The sequence below is a fragment of the Erinaceus europaeus genome, chromosome 5 (genome assembly GCF_950295315.1).
Source record: "Erinaceus europaeus chromosome 5, mEriEur2.1, whole genome shotgun sequence".
NCBI lineage: Eukaryota > Metazoa > Chordata > Mammalia > Eulipotyphla > Erinaceidae > Erinaceus > Erinaceus europaeus.
Window position 1 is genome coordinate 19,044,615 of NC_080166.1, and position 20,280 is coordinate 19,064,894.

At 53.9% G+C, this 20,280-nt stretch overlaps 2 protein-coding genes across 4 annotated transcripts in view; both read right to left on the reverse strand.

The window, feature by feature from the left end:
• Positions 1–890: 890 nt before the first annotated feature.
• On the reverse strand, positions 891–8,180 carry CCT5 (chaperonin containing TCP1 subunit 5). Its single transcript, XM_007524314.3, has 11 exons — positions 8,021–8,180; positions 6,332–6,392; positions 5,743–5,907; positions 5,126–5,324; positions 3,612–3,804; positions 3,363–3,512; positions 2,764–2,883; positions 2,495–2,680; positions 2,268–2,405; positions 1,925–2,105; positions 891–1,111 (listed from the first exon to the last, which is right to left on the reverse strand). The coding sequence occupies exons 1-11, from the start codon at positions 8,123–8,125 to the stop codon at positions 984–986; spliced, it is 1,626 nt and encodes a 541-aa protein (XP_007524376.1). The 5' UTR covers positions 8,126–8,180; the 3' UTR covers positions 891–983.
• A 7,585-nt stretch (positions 8,181–15,765) lies between these two features.
• RETREG1 (reticulophagy regulator 1) overlaps positions 15,766–20,280 on the reverse strand; it is a 124,838-nt gene continuing 120,323 nt past the window's right edge. For all 3 annotated transcript variants that reach the window (XM_060191180.1, XM_060191178.1, XM_060191181.1), the window contains one exon: positions 15,766–19,172. In XM_060191180.1, the coding sequence (XP_060047163.1) occupies positions 18,685–19,172 (488 nt within the window). In that variant the 3' untranslated portion in view covers positions 15,766–18,684. The remainder of the gene's footprint in view (positions 19,173–20,280) is intronic.

The following is a 20,280-nucleotide window of genomic DNA, read 5'->3' on the forward strand; positions in this document are numbered from 1 at the left end:
GCTCCTGCCAGAGGGGCTCAGTGGTGGCCACAGCACCCAGGTCTGGTGTCACAGTGATGCTGATTCTTTCATCAACATGCACCTTCCTTTTTTAGTCTATTTTTCACTTTTTCCTCCAGGGTCACCGCCGGGTGGTGCCAGCACTTTGAATTCACTGCTCCTGGCGGCCATCTTTCCTTGCTTTCCCCTTCCATTTGATTGGGTAGGACAGAGACCTGAGAGGAGGGGAGAATTGTCCCCCTTGGAGGCAGGGAGTGGGGACTTGAACCTTGTGCTTAGTACAATGTGTGCTTAGCTGGGTGCACCACCACCCGCCCCCCAAATGTGCACCTAAATGGGGTCTGACTGGCCTTCCTACAAGCCCTCCCCCACAGTGGCAGGGGGCACCGCTCTGGTCTGGAAACCCAACAGCTAAGGGGGGGGAGAACGCACAGTGGGTGGGAGGCAGGCGGCAGGTGGTCCCCGGGGAGACTGTCACTGTCCCTGTGGCTGGAGGAATGGTGAGAACCTAGGCCCACCCACCACCGAGGGCTACCTGGGAGCCTGTCCCTTCTCCCCACGTTCCCTTTGCACCCACCCGGGGTTCGACACCCCCCCCCAACTGGGGCAGGAGAGTGTCCACTGCCCTTGTACCCGTGAGGCCACACCAGACTGGTGCTAACGTTAGCCAGGGACCCAAAGTCCAGTCTGGTCGGGCATCATCACATTCTGTAGGATCAAGCCCCGACTCCCGAGCGCTCAAATAAACTGACAAGCAGCTCAAACCGCTTCAGTGAGGGCGCTGACTGCCGTGCTCTGAAACGTGGCGAAGACGAGCGACTACAGTGACACAAAGTGTGAGGCGGCGCTCCTATGGTCACATGGCGGGTGCAGAGCCAGGGAGACCGTGGTGAACAAAGAACCGAGTTTATTAGCACAACACCTACTGTCTGGCAAGGCCGCGGTAATAAATAGCTAGGGTCCCACGCGCCACTGCTGCCTCCTCACTCCTCAGACTCCCCGGGCTTGCGGATGTCGTCGATCTTCAGAATCATCCGGACCATCTGTGTGGCCAGGGAGATCTGCTGCTTCTTGCCGATCAGGGTTTCTATGACGTGCTGCTGCTTCATGTCTGCAAACACCAAGCACACACACTTAAGATGCTGACACACCCAGAGGGGCTTCAGGGTGGCACTGCCCAGGGGCTCTGGGGGCACAGCACACCACCCTCAAGACGACAAGGCCGGGGCCAAGCGGAAGGGCGACACCTGTCGGCGTCCATCACCGCCACTTAGTGAACCTGAAATGCAAGCGAATCTCAAGACTCAGTACTGGGGTGTAAGCAGGGCAGAAATCCAGCCCAGCTAGACTTGTAAGCAGAAGGAAACACAGCCTGCCCCTGTGGGGCCACCACAATGACAGACAGCTGCAAAACAAGACCGAACAGTGGGAACAGTCCCCAAAGTCACGTTCGGTGCGAACACATTCATGTCGTCAAACTCGGTGCTGGACGCCTGCAGCTTGTCTGTCACGCTCATCAGGGGTCACCTCAGTGTCCCAGCGCCATTCGCAGGCTGTATGAAGTCACCTACTCAGAGCAACCATGCTGGGCTGGGGAGGCCATGTGACAGTTCTGCAGAAAACCTTCAGGCCTGAGGTTCAGCCCCAGCGCCACCACCATCGAGCCGACAGGGCTCTCCTCTCTCAGAAAACAAATGTTAAAACCCAAACAACTGCTATGGGGCCAGGCATGTAGAGCCCGGCTCTCTACCTCCTCCCTTCAAGCTTCCTGTCCTTTCAAGTAAAACAGAAACCGTTAAAAAGGGGGTGGTGGTGGTGGGGGGAGACCACCGGGAGTGGATTCGTAGTGCCGGCACGAGCCCCAGCTAGCAACAAGCCCGGCGGCCCTAGTGGGCGCACCCGCCCATCTGCCCGGGCAGCTCACCGTTGGTGCCCTGGTGTAGACAGTCGATGCCCAGCGCGGGGTTGTTCTCCTTGACCTGGCGGGCGCGCACTGCTGTCATGGTCTGGATGGGGTTCATGCCGCTGTTCTCTGACAGGGCCATGGGGATGACCTCCAGAGCGTCGGCGAAGGCCCGCATGGCGTATTGCTCCAGGGTGGGACACTGGGGGCGGGAGGGCAAGTGAGCCCAAGGGGAGACCTCCGGGCCCACAGTGGCTCTCACTGCCCGTCACTCTGCATCCACGTCCGCTCGGCTAGGACTTTCCCATCCTGAGCAGCGAGTGGACGGGTCAGGGCCTGGGCACCAGGGCCCCGGTCTCCCTACCTTATCGGCCGCCTGGCCCACGGCCAGCGCGCAGGAGATCTCGGCAGCGCCCCCGCCGTACACCACGCGGTTGTCCCGGATGAGGTTGCGGATGACGCAAAGCGCGTCATGCAGGGACCGCTTGGCCTCCTCGATGATCTGGGGGACAGACAGCTCTGCCTCAGCCGGGGTGCCCGCCTCTCCCCCGAGGAAGGACTCCCGTGCACAGGCTCCCCTCCCGCCCTCACCATCTTGTTGCCGCCCCTGATGAAGATGGTGACGGCCCGCGAGTTCTTGCACTGCTCGATCACCAGCATTTTGTCCTTGGTGGTCCCGAAGGAGATCTCCTTCACCAGCCCCGCGAAGCCCAGCTTCTCGGCCGTCAGCTCGGAGAAGCGGGGCACGATGCGGCCCCCCGTGGCGATGGCGATCAGCTGGGGAGATGGTGGGAAGATGCTGAGACGGGCCAGGCACCCCCGTCACCCGCCCCCGGCTGCCAGACACACCCCAGCCTCACCTCGATCTCGGGGCCGCCCACCCAGCGCACGGCCGGCAGACTGTTCTGCAGCAGTAGGTGGTTGGCCTCGTCGTCAAAGCCCCACTGGCAGATGGCGAGGTTGGCGCCCGTGTCTTTGATCTGAAGGAAGAGCAGCCCGTCGACACCAGGCTCTCTGGGCACCGCCGAGCCTGTGGCACTGATGCCACCGGCCCTGCTCGCACCAGTATGGCTGGCTCTCAGAGACAAGAGAGGTGGGAAGGGCGAGAGAGAGACAACACCCAGCTAGACCACAACGCGAAACGTTCTCCAACGCAGCCGGGGACAGGGCTCGAACCTGTGACGCGCAGGGCAAAGCTGCCCACTGTGTGAAGTGATTCTGCCATCACAGCCCAGGGGCTGCACCTCTTTCACCTGGGGCAGCCGGGACTCATCTGGGAAGGGGCTGAGCCGAGAGGACAGGCAGAGGCGCCGCGCCCCTGCCCGATGCCCTTCCTCACTGTGCGTGATGCTGCTGTCAGCCGTGGGCCCCGGCACAACCCCGGACGGTCAGCACCCAGACTCACTCCCCGTGGGCCGGAGCAGCGCATCCTGAGGGCGAGTCCCAGTAGGAGACCCACCTGCCTGATCATCTCCTCAAACTTCTCCTTCTCGTATCTCTGGAGGGCCTTGTAGTCTTCCACAGAGGTGACGTCCAGCTTGTGCTTTGTCTTTGGTTTTGGCGGCTCGAAGGGACAGGTGAGAATGGCAATCTTGGCGTTCTCCACTTGCTGCGGGGACAGGACAGAACGGGACGGAGGTCGGCGGGGGGGCGGGGGGGGGGGGGCGGGAGCCCAGGAGCCACGCGGCGGCCGAGGCCCGGGACTCACCTTGGGCATCTGCGGGTGGCTGAAGTCCTTGTCCACGATCACGCCCTTGATGAGCGTGGTGTCCTCCAGGCGCCCGCCCACCTTGCCCTCCACCTTGATGAGCTCGAAGTCCACGTCCCTGCGCTGCATGTCGGCCACCGTCAGCACCGCGTTCACCGCGATCTCCGCCATGAGCCGGTGGCAGCTGTTGACCCTGTGGGACACACCACGCCCAGGCCCATTCAGGGCGGGGACGGGAGCTCTGCTTCCGCTACAACCTCCGCCGGGAAATCAGGAGCCGCCGCCACCGTGGATATGCTCCAGAGACCAGTGACTTGGACAGAACCCGGACTTGCCCTGAGGACAGCCAGACCTCACTGGAGAGCTACGGGCCACCTCTCACGAGGTGCAGAGCCCGGGGAGACAGGCCCGGCAGCCCCACTGGACTCGTGCACTCCCAGCTGGGCAGAGCCGCCCTGCGACGGAGCCCGACATGGGCGTGGGGACACAGCGCTCCAAAGCACCGCGCACTGCGCTTCAGTGCTACGCCACACACCAAGAATCTAGAAATCTCCTCCTTTCAAAGCCAGCGAATCTTAGGTAAGCACCATAAACGCCTCAGGGTTCAGGCCTCTGGACCATATTAAATGAGACACCACAGCAACGCCCCCCAACTCTGCTGTCTCTGGGGCCCAGGACCTGGCAGTGCACAAAGGCCTGGGTTGAAGCAAGCTCCAAGTCCTCACCCACAGGGCAGAAGCTTCACGAGCACTGAAGCAGTGCTCTCTCTCTCTCTTCCCTCTCAGCTTCTCGTCTAGTTAGTAAACAAAACATCAGAGTTTGGGGTCAGGCTGTAGCGCAGTGGGTTAAGCGCATGTGGCACAAAGCGCCAAGAACCGGCCTAAGGATCCTGGTTCGAGTCCCTGGCTCCCCCCCTTCAGGGGAGTCGCTTCACAAGTGGTGAAGCAGGTCTGCAGGTGTCTGTCTTTCTCTCCCCCTCTCTCCATTTCTCTCTGTCCTATCCAACAACAATGGCATCGGTTACAATAAAAACAAGTACCCCACCAATGTGTCCTGGAGCTCAGCTTCCCCAGAGACCCACCCTACTAGGGAAAGAGAGAGACAGACTGGGAGTATGGACCGACGAGTCAACGCCCATGTTCAGCGGGGAAGCAATTACAGAAGCCAGACCTTCCACCTTCTGCAACCCACAATGACCCTGGGTCCATGCTCCCAGAGGGATAGAGAATGGGAAAGCTATCGGGGGAGGGGGTGGGATATGGAGATTGGGCGGTGGGAATTGTGTGGGGTTGTACCCCTCCTACCCTATGGTTTTGTTAATCCTTTCTTAAATAAAAAAAAAAAAAAAAAAAAAAAAAAACAAGGGCTCAGTAACAATAAAAACAAGGGCAAAAAAAGGGAATAAAAAGTTAAGAGTCACAGCTTTTCTGGCTACTTCTGCTGAGTCATAGGCCGACAGTGCCTGACAGATGCCAAGGGCCACCCCCCAACCCCGACCCCCAGCGGAGACGTACACCTTGGAGCCCAGTGTGGTCTTTGCGGTCTGCACCAGGGGCTCGGTGTCGCGCTCATCCACCAGGACGCTGTCGCTGATTTGGTCCAGGTGGTCGATGGCGATTCGGGCGGCCTGCTCGTAGCCGTCAGCGATGCGGATGGGGTGGATGCCTCGGTCTAGCAGCTGCTCCGCCTCCTCCAGCAGGGCGCCCGCCAGGACTGGGAGGGAGAGGTCCGTGGCTCAGGGCATGTGACTTCCGGGGTTGGGGGCGGGGAGCCGGAGCAGGCGACTTCCAGCACCAAGCCGCAGGGCCCCCCCCATCTCACACCAACTTATTTACCGAGCCCAGCCCGGTGCTGGCTGATGGTGGGGCTGGTCTCTCTAGGTGTCGCCACAGACCAGGTGGCTGTCTAGAGGACACTGGCCACTCACTTTGCCCCGTGTCCCTGTGGTCATTTTCAAGACAAGGAAAGAGGCGCAGAGAGAGATGGGGCAGCAAAGCCCCCTTTGCCGCAGCAGGCTGGGCCTGGACCTGGGTCCCCACGGGACGGGGCAGAGTGGGGCGTGACCAGGGGAGCTCGGTGTGTGTGTCCCTCGCTGCGGCTCTACCCCCCCCCCCCCCCCCCCCCGGCTCACCAACCACACCCGTGGTCCCGTCTCCGATCTCGTCGTCCTGAGACTTGGACAGCTCCACCATCAGCTTGGCAATCTGGTGGTCCACGTCCATCATGCTCAGGATGGTGGCGCCGTCGTTCGTCACCGTCACGTCACCGTCCTTGTCCACCATCATCTTGTCAAGCCCTAGAGACAGCGGCCGGCGCTCACCACGGCTTTTGGCCGAGGGAAACCACCATGCAGCCGGAGCCACGCCGGAGGGGAGGCTTCCCACCCCCGTTCCAGCCAGGGAGTCGAGCGCGATACGAGAATGGGCACAAGATGCACTCTGCGCAGGGTCTCAGGGCCGTCAGGGCTGTCTTGACCCCGCTGCTCCTCTGGGGCTGCTCCCGGTGCCCCCATGGGTGCTGGGTCACACCGAGCAAGGCCTGTGCTCTACCAGCGAGCTGTCTCCCAGGCCGGACAGGGGTGAGACTCAACAGCGAGAGCAAAACTGCAACCACACGCAGCAGCGACACGAGCCCTCCGAGGGGATAGCCCCCCCCTTTCTGTAACAGGGTTGAAGGACTTCTCACGGCCGTCACAGAAACACAGAACGAGGGATTCTTACCATTTGGTCCCAGAGACGATCTCATCGTGTTGGCCACAGCCTTGGCTGCCATGATGTGTGACTGGAGGAAACGAGAGACAAAAACAAACACTCCGGTTACGGGAGCCGCCAGCCGGATGCTCAAGGCCCCCTGTCACCAGAGGGAGCGAGCAGGTGATGCGGGCCGTGCCAGGCCCCTATGTGGCGAGTCCTTCGGGACACAGCCAGGCACCAAGTGTAGGGCGCCCCGAACCCGAGACTCGGTGCAGATGGTGGGTGCCAGGCTGCCGGTGGTGGAGGCACCCCCCCCCCCCAGACACACGCCAAAGCGTCATCCTGCCCAGAGCCCGGGTCAGTTGAGGAAACCAGGGTCTAGCAGCCCCTGACCGCCAGCTCCCAGAGGACCCCCCCCTGCTGGGCAGAGGCCTCGGGCAGGGGGCTTCCATGGGCCAAGCAGAGGGCGGGCGTGACCCAGGGCCACTTTCCCTCCCCAGACCCCACTTCTAAAAACGCCCCTGTCTTGGCGGTGGCGGGAGAGGAAGGAGACACCCGGGTCCCCGCCGCTCATGAAGCCTCTCCCCTGCCGGTGGGGACGGGGGGCTTGAACCTGAACCCGGGTCCTCTGGCACCTGACTGTGCGCTCAAGCAGGGACTCAGGTGCCCAGCCGGCAGGGCTCCCCCGCCGCCCACCCTGCTCTTGGCGACCGTATATGTTTATTTTTTGCCTCCCGGGTTATTGCTGGGGCTCGGTGCCTGCGCTACGAACCCACTGCTCCCGGAGACCATTCCCCCCCCCCATTCTGTTGCCCTAGTTTCTTTAATAACTTTATTTTTGAGAGAGACGCAGAGACAGAGACGGACGGACAGACGGACTGACAGAAAGCACTTCTCGCACTGGAGCCTCAGGCACGACAGTCTCTTTGCAGAACCTAGTTGTTGTGGTTGTCATCGTTGTTGGATAGGACAGAGAGACGGAGAGAGAAGGGGAGGGCAGAGAGGGGGAGAGAAAGACAGACACCTGCAGACCTGCTTCACCGCCTGAGGAGCGACTCCCCGGGGGCTCGAACCCGGATCCTCAGGCCGGTCCCTCCCTGCGCTTCACCCGCTGCGCTACCCCCGGGCCCCTCTCTCTTTTTCTTCCCGGACTTTGTTTTGATTTGCCGGATAGACACAGCCAGGCACAGAGAGAAGGGAGACAGGCACCGGCCGCCCTCGGAAAGGCTCCGTCTGTCCTTCCCGCGATGCTGGGCAGCCCCGGCTGAGGACGGGGGGACAGACATACACACACGTCACCAGGCCCGGGGTTCGAGTCCCCGGCCCCCCTGTAGCGGCAGAGTTCTGTCTGTCCCCTCGCAGTGTCTGTCCTACCAAGGACGGGAGAGGCAATTCAGCAGGAAGCGCCGTCCCTCCTCCTCCTCCTCCCCCGCCGCCTGACCCCGCGGCCCGGGGTTCGAGCCCCCGCCCCCTGCACAGGGGGGCCCGCTCTCCGCTCTTCCGTCTCCCCCTGGAGAGCAGGGCCGCCTGCTTCAGAGCCCCCATAGTAATAAGCGGGGAGCGGGGAGCCCCCCCACGAGTCCCCGGTGGCCCGACGCCTTTCCCGCCCGTCCCCCGCGGGCCTCGGACCCCGCTTTCCGGGGAAGCACGTGGCCGGGCGGTGAGCGCCGGCTCGGAGCCGCGGGCCCCCTCCGCCACGCTCGCGGCCCCCGATACCTTGAGGGCTTCCAGTCCCATGAGGCGGGACTTGCGGTCCTGATCCTTGATGATGAGGAAAGGACGCCCATATTCATCGAAGGCGAGGGTCCCCACAGACGCCATGGCGCTGCCACTCCTTGCCCGCAACCGGCTCCGACGCCCGCGGAAGCGTGGCCACGCCCACCTCTCGCGAGAAGACGCCAACCCGCGCGCAGGCGCAGAGCCGGACGCCGGGACTTATTTTGCGCCCCGGGACTTATTGAACGCCCCAACCGTACCTTCTAGAAGCCACCGCCTACGGACACGTCTATGGTCCGGGCGACCTGGGGGGGGACTCTTCGAAAGGATGGAAACGTTTCTAAGCCACCTGCGAGAAGTAAATCAAGTTGAGTTACTTCACGATGCCGCATGGTTGTGCGTTTCTGAGGAGTTGGGCAAAAGTGTGGATTCAGAGCATTATTTTCCCCCTTCCCACCCCGGCTCCAGGAAGATGGTAGAGTCCATTTCCGGTGTGACTACGGAAGTCTCGCGATGGCGGGAGCGGGAAGTCAGCGGAGCCGGCGTGGGGACGCCCCTGCGCGGTCCGTGCGCTTAGAAAGGGCGGCGGGCGGGGGCCGCCGACTGCGACTGGGATCCGGGGTCGGGCTTCGGGGGTGCAGCTGCCCTCGCCCCTCGGGGCCACCCGGTGTCCCGGGATCGGGGTGTCCTGGCCCGCGAGGGCGTGTGACCTGCGGCTGCTGCCCTTCGGGCGCCTTGGGCTCCCCGTGTGCGACTTGCCCTGACAGCCCCCATTTGACTTCCCGGCCTCAGAGCCCCCCCGGTCTGTGCTGTTTGCGGGGGAGCCCCTTGGACAGATCACTATTTCCCCTTCCAGAATGGGGTGTTTATGCTGCTGGGAGGGGGAAGATCACCTGCATTCTTCCAGAAGTTGGACCTTGCTTCTCTGCGTTATGATTATCACTGTTATTATTATTGTCATTTGCCAGGAATTGAACTCAGGGCCTCAGACTTGAAAAGCATGCTGTCTTTTTCCTACCACTTTATCACTTTATTTTCCTTTCTTATTAAAACGCGGGGACAAACCGTCTTTTTTTTTTTTTTTTTTTTTCCCTAAACGTTCTTTTCAAAGAATTAGAAATTTGTAGAACTGACTTTGAGTTTCGATTCCTGGTCTGACTTTGGATCAGACCACATACATTTAAATCCCTCACCCCCAATCTTTATTTATTTGATAGAGATAAGCAGGAATCAAGAGAGAAGGGGGTGATCGGAAGAGAGACACCTGCAGCCCTGCTTCACCACTTTTAAAGCTTCCCCCACTCCCCCCGCAGGTGGGGACCGGGGGCTCGAACTCAGATCTTTGTGCACTGTAACGTGTGCTCAATCAAGTGTGCCACCACCCGGCTCCCCAAAACTTTTTTTTTAATTTAAAAAAATTAATATTTATTTTCCCTTTTGTTGCCCTTTTTTTAAAAAATTATTGTTGTTGTAGTTATTATTGTTGATATTGATGTTGTTGTTGGATAGGAGAGAGAGAAATGGAGAGAGGAGGGGAAGACAGAGGGGGAGAGAAAGACGGACACCTGCAGACCTGCTTCACCGCCTGGGAAGCGACTCCCCTGCAGGTGGGGAGCCGGGGGCTCGAACCGGGATCCTTCCGCGGGTCCTTGTGCTTTGTGCCACGTGCGCTTAACCCACTGCGCCACCGCCCGACTCTCAAAAACATTTTTTCTAGTGGAAGGGAGAGCAGACGGACTTACGCAGTGATACCATCGAACAAAGGTACAAGCCTCCCTGATGTTGAAAGACTTGCAGCTCTGAAAATCAGGACAGAAAGTTGGGTGGATTCTTTCTCCAGGTCACACTGAGAAACTTAAAAAAGACGAGGGTACAGTTGGGACCAAATGGATGGGACTGGAGGTGGTGATGCTGAGCGAACTTAGCAAAGAGGTGAACGCAGTGCTGATGGTTTCACTCACCTGTGGGTTCTAGGTCGTTGGAGCCAATGGATGTGCAAAAGGAAATGTGACCAAATGGTCTCTTAGACTTTCAGCTGAACTCTGGTGGTTATAGGAAGGGGGTGGGGTGACAGGACTGTCGCAGTTACATCACTAGTGACTGTTTAAAAGAAAAAACGAAAAAGCAGGTGAAGCAGGTCTGCAGGTGTCTATCTTTCCCCTTCCTCTGTCTTCTCCATTTCTCTCTGCCCTATCCAACAACGACAAAACCAAGGGCTACAAAAGGGAAAAATATATATATATATATAATTATTTTAAAAAAAAAAAGAACCCAGAGTCCTACAGAAAAAGGATCCCCCCTAGGACCTCAGGAGCCGGTGCAGGGACCAGCAGCACCCTGTCCACGGTCATCACTGTCACCTTTGAATGTCAGAAGCAGAGCCAGGGAGGGGCCCTCAACTTGTCGACTTGTCTCCCAGTTTAACCCCCAGCCCCTCAGTGCTGCTTCCTGTATATCCCAGTTCCCTCTTCTTACTGAAGATGCTGCTCCCCACTGCAGACAGACAGCAGCAGAGCAGGTGGGCTCACCTGTCTGGGGTGGGTGGGTGTGAGCACAGAGCCTCAGGCTCGCAGGCCCTCCTGCCGTTCTCTTGGATTTTCTTGAAATGAAGGAAGGCTTAAAAAATGTTGGAGTAGTGAAATAAGTCAGAAACAGAAGGATGAATATGGGATGATCTCACTCTCTGGCAGAAGTTAAAAAACAAGATCAGAAAACAAAAGTAGAACCTGAAATAATGGAATTGGCGTATCGCACCAAAGTAAAAGACTCTGGGGTGGGTGGGTGGGGAGAATACAGGTCCATAAAGGATGATAGAGGACCTAGTGGGGGTTGCATTGTTATATGGGGAACTGGGGAATGTTATGCATGTACAAACTATTGTATTTACTGTTGAATGTAAAACATTAATTACCCAATAAAGAAATAAAAAAACAATGTTGGAGTCGGGCAGGGGTAGATAGCATAATGGTTATGCAAAGAAACTCTCATGCCTGAGGCTCTTAAGTCCCAGGTTTGATCCCCCACACTACCATATGCCAGAGCTGAGCAGTGCTCTGGTGTTTCTCTTTCTCTCTATGCATCTCTCTAAAAAAATATAAATAAATAAAAGACTTAAAAAAAAAAAAAGGAGTCAGCTGGCTCCAAGCATCCTAGAGAAGAGATGAAGTGAGCAAGGAGTGGCGGGCCTATGGGCAGAGAAGCCTTGCCGAGGGTTTGTGGTGCTGTGTTGCCACCATGTGGCCACAGCGGAGAATGCACGTCAAGAGACATGACTTCAAAAACCCAGAGGTCTGTCGTCTTTAGAGTATTAACTAGACAAGCCAGTTCCTTGGAAAGAAATAGCACAGCCAGGGAGGTGGCTCAGAGGTGGTCTGTCCATTCCCACCACCCCCACCTGCATGGTGGGGCGACCCGGGGACACTGTAGACGAGGGGAGCTGTGGGAACCCCCCAACCCTTCCTCCTACACAGCACGCCAGCCAGGACTCTGCGCAGGATGGCAGGGCTGCTTGGTCCTGGGTTGTGGGGAGAGGTAGGAGTCCGGGCTTCAGGCACCAGGGAAAAATCTCTGCACCTGAATCCTTACCAGGTGACTTGTATGGAGCCCGGGCAGTGGTGCAGGTGAGGGGGGCACGGGGTGGGGAAGGGAAGGGCTGGGTAGGGAGCAGCAGCTTCACCTGAGCCTGGTCTCCTGGCGGGGTGAGTGGCAGCAGCAGGAGCACCTGTATCCCAATAAGTCTTTAAAAATGTTTTTTTAATATTAATTTCCCTTTTTGTTGCCCTTGTTTTATTGTTGTAGTTGTTGTTGTTATTGATGTCTTCGTTGTTGGATAGGACAGAGAGAAATGGAGAGAGGAGAGGGAGACGGGGGGAGAGAAAGATAGACACCTGCAGACCTGCTTCACCAACCGTGAAGCGACTCCCCTGCAGGTGGGGAGCCAGGGGCTCGAACCAGGATCCTCACGCTGGTCCTTGTGCTTTGCGCCACCTGTGCTTAACCTTCTGCGCTACCGCCCGACTCCCTAAAGTTTTTTTTTTAATTTACTCTTATTATTTATTAATGAGAGAGGAGGTGGGAGGGCGAGGGGGCCAGAGCATCAGTGGGTCAGGAACGCTGATGCTGGGGGCCCCCGTGCTGTTGCAGACCAGGAAAGACACGCCCCAGAGTGCCTTCACCCCACCAGCTAGTGAGGACTCTGGGGGCCGAAGACCTGTCCCCAGTCACTGCAGGGACCCCGAGCGGCAGTCCACTGGCCAGCGCCTGCTCCCTGCCCAGTCTGACCCCTCCGACCCTGTTGCTGAGGACTTATTCTGATGCAGTCTCCGCCCCCAGGTTTTTCTATGCCCTGCTAAATCCTAGAGTGCCCCCTTTCAACCAGTCCTGGCCCTACACGTCACCCCTGGTTGTCGCCCAATAAAAAGCCCCCTCACCCCTCCCCTCGCTCTCTCTGGGCTCTGGGCTCTCCCTCTCTGAGGTCTCGCCCCCTGCTCTCCCCCCGTGGTCGGCCATTGCCGGCTGGCTCCACGTGGTCTGAACCAAACCTCCCCCCCCATCCTAATATAAAGATTTGTGTACCCCTTTGCTCTGGACGTCTGCTCTCTTCTCCGCGGTGCAGCCCGACACCAGACCGCCTCAACAACATCTGGCGCCCAACGCGGGGCACGAACCCACGACCCTGAGATTAAGAGTCTCATGCTCTACCGACTGAGCACAGGAGGACGCATAAATCTCACAAGGTTGGCAGCCATTTAAGCCTTCCCTCCTCCACAGAAAGTCCTACATCTTCCCAACTGAGCATGGCATTCCTCTAAAACATTTAAGCCTGCTCCATTCCATTTTTCTTTACTGTGTCCATTTAGATATAAAGGGATAGGAGGAGATGTTGCTGAGGACTTATTCTGATGCAGTCTCCGCCCCCAGGTTTTTCTATGCCCCGCTAAATCCTAGAGTGCCCCCTTTCAACCAATCCTGGCTCCGCCCCCAGGTTTTTCTATGCCCCGCTAAATCCTAGAGTGCCCCCTCTCAACCAGTCCTGGCCCTACACGTCACCCCTGGTTGTCGCCCAATAAAAAGCCCCCTCACCCCTCCCCTCGCTCTCTCTGGGCTCTCCCTCTCTGAGGTCTCGCTCCCTGCTCTCCCCCCATGGTCGGCCATTGCCGGCTGGCTCCACGTGGTCTGAACCAAACCTCCCCCCCCATCCTAATATAAAGATTTGTGTACCCCTTTGCTCTGGACGTTCGCTCTCTTCTCTGCGGTGCAGCCCGACACCAGACCGCCTCAACAACACGACCCCCGCCCACCTGGAATCAAGTGCTGGGCATGGCTGTGGCCCTGACCCGCCACACTCACCACTGGCAGGCCCTGTCCCTAGGCGTGGGGCTCCGCCCCGGAAGTGACTTCACGCCCAGCCCTTTGAAAAGGCAGCTCTGGCCTGCTGGGCCATCAGAATCTTGCAGAGAGCTGGGGGGCAGCAGGAGCCTTACCTGGGGTGGTGGGCTGCAGTACGGCTGTAGCAGGGGGAAGCTTCACGAGTGGTGAAGCAGGGCTGTGGGCATCTCTCTCTCCATCTCTATCTCCTCCTCTCTTGATTTCTGGCTGTCTCTATCCAATAAAGAAAGATAATTAAAAAAATTTAAAAGAAAATGATTGGCCTTAGTCCAAGGGTCATTGAATAACGAAGTTATTTTCTGTTCTTAAAAATAGTCCTATGTGGTTGTACACATATGTTTTTGGCAGCACAATTTGTAATAGCCAAAACCTGGAAGCAACCCAGGTGTCCAACAACAGATGAGTGGCTGAGCAAGTTGTGGTATATATACACAATGGAATACTACTCAGCTGTAAAAAATGGTGACTTCACCGTTTTCAGCCCATCTTGGATGGACCTTGAAAAATTCATGCTAAGTGAAATAAGTCAGAAACAGAAGGATGAAAAGGGGATGATCTCACTCTCAGGCAGTAGCTGAAAAACAAGATCAGAAAAGAAAACATAAGCAGAACCTGAACTGGAATTGGTGTATTACACCAGAGTAAAAGACTCTGGGGTGGGTGGTTGGGGAGAGTACAGGTCCAAGAAGGATTCAGAGGTCCTAGTGGGGTTGTACTGTTATATGGAAAACTGGGAAACGTTATGCATGTACAAACTATTGTATCTACTTTTGAATGTAAAACATAATTCCCCAATAAAGAAATTGGGAAGGGGTAGATAGCATAATGGTTATGCAAAGAGACTCTCATGCCTGAGGCTCCAGAGTCCCAGGTTCAATCCCCTGCACCACCATAAGCCAGAGCTGAGCAGTGCTCTGGTAAAAAAAAAAAAAAATTAAAAAAAAAAATCCTGTGTGGTACCAGGGCTCAAAACTAGACAAAGTATAGTAAAAGAAGCTTAAAGTTTGCTTGCAAGCAGATACTTCATGAGTATCCTTGTGTATAAAGATTTGGAGAGAGAAAGAGAGAGAGAGAGAGAGAGAGAGAAAACACCACAGCATCACTCTGGCACTTGGAGTGCTAGGGCTCAAACTCAGGGTCTCATGCTTGCAAGTCCTGTGCTCTTCCACCGTACCACCTCCTGGCCAACAAAGAGTTAATTTACTATTTTTTTTTTCAATGAGGAAGACCATTCAGCTGTGGTATATGGTAGAGTTGTGGATTGAATCAGGGGTCTCTGGGAACTCTGGCATACTAGTCCTGTTCTCTTATGCTGAGATGTCTCTCTGGGTGCTTTAATCTTTATTTACTGCTGGAGTGTCATCAATCTGGGCCAACTTGTCTATAATATAGGCAGGGAGACACAGATACAGAGATGAGAAGAGATACCACAACATAGAAGTGTTATGGGTTCTTGGGGACTCAAACCTGGGTCCCATTCATGGCAACTTCCCAGGCAAGCTATGTCTGTGGCATGGATGCTATAACTATTGAACATAGTTTAGTTCAGTGTACTGCGCCAAAATAAAAGACTCTGGTCTCAGGTCCTGGAACATGATGACAGAGGATCTAGTAGGGTTGTATTATGTGGAAAACTGGGAAATGTCATGTATGTACAAACTATTGTATTGACTGTTAACTGTAAAACATTAATCCCACAATAAAGAAAATTTTAAAATATAGTTCAGCAGCTCCAGATGTGGCTCAGTGACTAGATTTTTGGACTAAGTGTAGTGCAGTGGGGCTGGATTTGAACCTGGGTCATGCACAGGCCAAAGCAACACACTAACCAAGTGAGCAATGTTACCAGCCCTCCAAATAACCCGCTGCCATGCAGTTGACATAGCTGGAACCTTTGTAAAGAGATATACTAACCTATTAGGTTGTCAAAAAGTCATGACATTGTTCTATGCAAAAATGTGTCCCTGACTTTTTCCAGCACCCCAGTACATTTCCATCAGGAAAGGAAAACGTTCAACCTGTTTGCGAGTGTCAGGCAGAGATAGTGTAGGTATCTAGGTAGGGTGCCTGCAGGACCATGTGTGAGACCCAGGTTGAAGCCTGGGCACTCAGGGGAAGTTGCTAAGGCAAGTCTGAATGTTGTGGGGTCTCTCTCTCTCTCTGTCTCGACCCAAAGCAGTAGGCCCGTGCATGCATGATGCTGCTGTTCCACTGACAAAAAGGCATCTTCGTTTTAAATGTAGATTTGCTTAAAATCAATAGTATGCCAGTATTCACCTCCTCCCTCCAGACCCTTTTGAAATGAAAGAGGGCTGAGGAAACAGCTTAATACCAGTTCTGCAAAAAGGCCTTCATGCTGGTGGCTCTGAGGTCCCAGGTTTTTATTTTTTATTTTATTGGGATGGGGTTAATGAATTACAGCACATTTGTCTATACAAGTGTATGGTTTCTTAGTTCTGTGTAACAGGTGTCTACTGCATACTCTTATCTGCCCCCCCCATCAAGGATACCAGACCCCCTTTCCCCCCATATCTTCCCCCTGGGTTCATTGCTTTGGCCAAGTACACCACCTCCAGTCCAAGTTTCATCCTATGTTCTCTTTTTCTTTTTCTTTTTTTTTTCCTCCAGGGTTATTGCTGGGCTCGGTGCCTGCACCATGAATCCGCCGCTCCTGGAGGCCATTTTCCCCCCCTTTTGTTGCCCTTGTTGTTGTAGCCTCCTTGTGGTTATTATTGTTGCCATCGTTGATGTTGTTGGTTGTTGGATAGGACAGAGAGAAATGGAGAGAGGAGGGGAAGACAGAGAGGGGGAGAGAAAGATAGACACCTGCAGACCTGCTTCACCGCCTGTGAAGCCACTCCCCTGTAGGTGGGGAGCCGGGGGCTCGAACCGGCATCCTTACGTGGGTCCTTGCGCTCCGCGCCACATGCGCTCAACCCACTGCACCACCACCCGACCCCCTGTCCTCTTTTTCTAACTCTGTGATCACCAGCACCACCAGAAGCCAAAGCTGAACAGTGTTCTGGTAGAAGGAAGGAAAGAAGGATGGAAGGGAGGAAGGAAGGGAGGGAGGGAATTGCAGGAATACAAAGGAGAGAATGACCATGATTCCTGTTATCTATTAGTTTAATAAATTACCCCCAGAAGACTTCCTCTATTGTCCACAGAGCTGCTATGTCTCCTTATCAGTGCTGATAACATATTTTTCTATGCCTTAGCCCATCTCTATCCCTAAACTTCTTTCCTAGTTGCTAACATTTCATTTTAGCTCTATTGTTTATCCAGTCAACCTCTTCATCAGTTCATAAAATCTGCCCTGACTCTCCAGATTACTGGATTTCTTGCTTTCCCTTCGGTGAAGAAGTTGAAATGACCTTCCCACATGTGTGGCCTCCTGGTTGAGTGTTCTGGAGTGAAACAACACACACACCAATAAGAGAGGCCCAGCAACATGTGTTTTTGTTTTTTATAAATATGTGACTGTATATTTTCTCTGCACATCCAGAAACTCTTTTTATTTGAACAGAAGTCAGGTAGGTCCCTCCCCAAACCCACACAGCTCCTAGGTCAAACAACATGGGGTTCATTTGTATCCACATGGGCAAGAAAATGAAGGCACGGGCTCACTTTGTACCAAAAAACGACACCCAACACAGTTGTGAGGCACTAATGACACGGAAGCAGAGCTGATCACACACACACACACACACACACACACACACACACACACGCAAAGTGTTCAAGGTCTTCGGTAACTCCTTTCCCTTTAACATTTGGCAAATTTCAGTCTAGATATTTTTAATACCTCCGAAAGAAGAAAAATAAATAAGAGACACTATATTTTAAAGTGGCAGATTACCGACCATTAGTCTTTAGAAATACAAAAGGAGAGGGACAAAGTATAGGGAAGTGGGGGTGGAGTGGAGAGATTTCCTATATCCTTGGATTGTCCTGTTTTCTGGAGGTCTTGGTGTGAACCTGCAAACATGCCAGCAGCCATCCCTGAATAACTGAGGACATGGCTGGCATGCATGGACCTGGTCCCTCGATGCTATTCAAAAATTTACATGACAGAAAAAAAAAAAAAAGGAAGCAAAAGTAGCTTGGTTTTTCCTGCCCTTGTGCCCTTTGGTAAAATCCTGGGCCTAGTTCAGTAGTGATCTAAGACGTTTAAAATAATGGGCATGATCTCTGCTACCTTCCCAATAAGAAGTAGGCGACACATTTAGCCTTCTTCAGCAGACTGAGGACACGCCACTGCTAGGACACCTCAGGATGGAGTGTCACAGCTTCACGAGACATTTATCCCAGATGGAAGGGGAAAGAGGAAGGGTCCGTCTGGCTGAGATGAAGCCGAATAAAGCCTGTCCTCGCACATCCCTGTCACAAATAGTCCAAGCAAGCTCCAGTGACGTACCCTATCCTGGTGGCAGATCATAACTTGTTTTTTCTGGGACTATCCCACCCACAGCAAGAAGACGACTAGCAGACAGTGAAACCCTAAGTCCTTTGAAAGCACCCCTAAATCCCTAGATGCAGGAATAACATAAAAATGGATCATCTCAGACAACTCAAAGTAGCTAAATATATTTAAGATCTTTTTCCCTGGGAAACTCATTTCACAGGTATTTCCTGGAGTCCTTCCACTCAAGGGGTATCTTGCATAATTCTTATCTTTCAACCTTCCAAATCTACCAAAAGTTCTTGCTTTGTCTTTCGCTGTTCCTAAACAGTAGGATCCAACACAGCACATCGCTCACAGTTAACCACGGGTATTTCAGTGCGTCGCGATAAACGCGTGCATGCTGGGAAAACCAACTAGAAAGAAGTCAGGGATAACTGGGAGGAGGAACTCTGAAATTTGGTGGTATTTGCTTATTTTGCTTTTAAAAACAGCCCCTAACATCCAATTCGGGACAGCACAGTATATGTATACAGACAGATAGATAGAGATATATGAAAAGTTCATTTCCATGCTAATGACATAAAAGGACTATTAGAAAGACCAGTCTAGCCGTGTCCACTGAGAAGTCTCCAGTGAATTCGCTGCAGAAGGGCGACAGAAAATAAGACACCCCTCCCCCCAAAATAATAAATCAAAAGTAATCAGTGAAGTTCACAGTTCAATTTTTCTTTTTTTTTCTTTTGTCATCTCTCTCTCTCTTTTTTTTTTTTTTTTTTTAACTTTTTTTGTTCTTTGTTTGAATGTGGGTGGGGGGGTGGGGTGTCTGAAGGGTCAGTTTATCTGTGCTCTGTTAGACAGGCTGATTCCCAGGTTAGTGGCCTCCCCTGAGCAGGCTGGAGAGGAAGCCTGAAGACTTCTTGCCCTGCTGAGCATCTGTGCCCTTGTCTGGTGACAGTCCTAACTCGCTCTCGATCTGCTCAAGCTCAGACTGGTCCAGGAGTTCAAAGTCATCCCCATCATCTGTGTCTGTGTCCTCCACTGGGTCGGGCGCTGCCCGAGACCCCATCTGCAGGGTGACACCCTCTATCTGGTCTCTGATGGCCGCTGTCACCGCAGCTGTGATGACGTCCCCAGCCAGGTGTGACATCAAGGCTAGGCTGGGGTCGCTACTCAGGGGCAGTGTGAGTCCGGCAGCTGACGGCTGGGTGGTGGCCTTGTCCCCCTGTCTCCTTCTTCTCCTGTGTTCGGTGGGCAGGCCCAGACTCGACTCCTCTTCATCATTCGTTGCTGCACCATTTTCCAGAGACGGGAAATCAGGAAGGTCTCCAGAGAAAATTTCTTCACCAGGTCGATCAAGATCTGTGACAGGAACGACTCAAGTGAGTGGTTTTTTTTTTGTTTTGTTTGTTTGTTTTAGCAGAGCCCTGCTCAGCTTTGGCTTATGGAGGTGTTGAAGATACAACTTGGAACTTGGGAGACTCAGGCATAAGAGTCTCTTTGCAGCACCATTATGCTGTTTTCCCCTGCCCAAGTTAGTGATGAATAAATGTGAAATCTAACAGTTGTCTAAATGATGCTTTAAAAAAAAAAAAAAAAAAGCAGGGGGTTAAAGGAAACCTTTTTAAAAAAAATACAGAGATACAGAAAGACCAGAGCCTTGCTCAACATTGGCTGATGGTAGTGCAGGGGACTGAACCTGGGACCTCAGAGCTTTAGCCATAAAAATCTTATACATAGCCATGGTACTGTCTCCTTAGCCCTAAAGGAAACCTTCCTTTTAGAATCTTTACTGTACTAAATATCAGAAAAGTCATGATGAATTTTTTTGCACAGAAAAATACATCATGATGTTAAATGGGAAACTGGGTAATGTTATGCATGTACAAAACAATGTACTTACTGTTGAATGTAAAACATTAATTCCCCAATAAAGAAATAAATTTAAAAAAATACATCATGAGTTTTCCAATAACCCAGTATTTACTGAACAGAGACAGGGAAAACTTGAGAGCAAAGAGGGAGAGGGAAAGAGAGACTTACAGCCCTGCTTCACCACTTACAGAGCTTCCTCCTGGAAGGTGGGGACTGAGGGCTTGAGCCTGGGTCCTTGCACATTGGAGCATGTGCACTTAACCAGATGCTCCACCATCTGGTCCCAAGATGCTTGATTTTCATCTGTATCCTCTGAGCAAAACCTGACTCATCCAGCCTCTTGGTCTATTTAAACTGACATCACAGCCCCACCCCACCTCAAAATCAGAGACTTCCTTTCTGCGCATACACTACATGTCCCCATCCACCTCTAGTTTTCTTTTCCTAATTTAAAATCTATACATGCACATTAATGTAAAAGGCGGAGAACTACAGCATCACACTGGTACACAGCATGCCAGGGGTAGAAAGAAGGACCTCATGCAAGAGCTGCAGGTGTCCCTCTGTCTCTCTCCCTCTCTATCGTCCCTCCACT

Coding starts and splice junctions, on each gene's coding strand:
- CCT5 (XM_007524314.3), bottom strand. CDS start 8,125: ATGGCGTCTGTGGGGACCCTCGCCTTCGATGAATATGGGCGTCCTTTC. Junction 6,393..8,020: donor TGGGACTGGAAGCCCTCAAG/GTATCGGGGGCC, acceptor CGTTTCCTCCAG/TCACACATCATGGCAGCCAA. Junction 2,406..2,494: donor TCAGGGGCGGCAACAAGATG/GTGAGGGCGGGA, acceptor TCTGTCCCCCAG/ATCATCGAGGAGGCCAAGCG.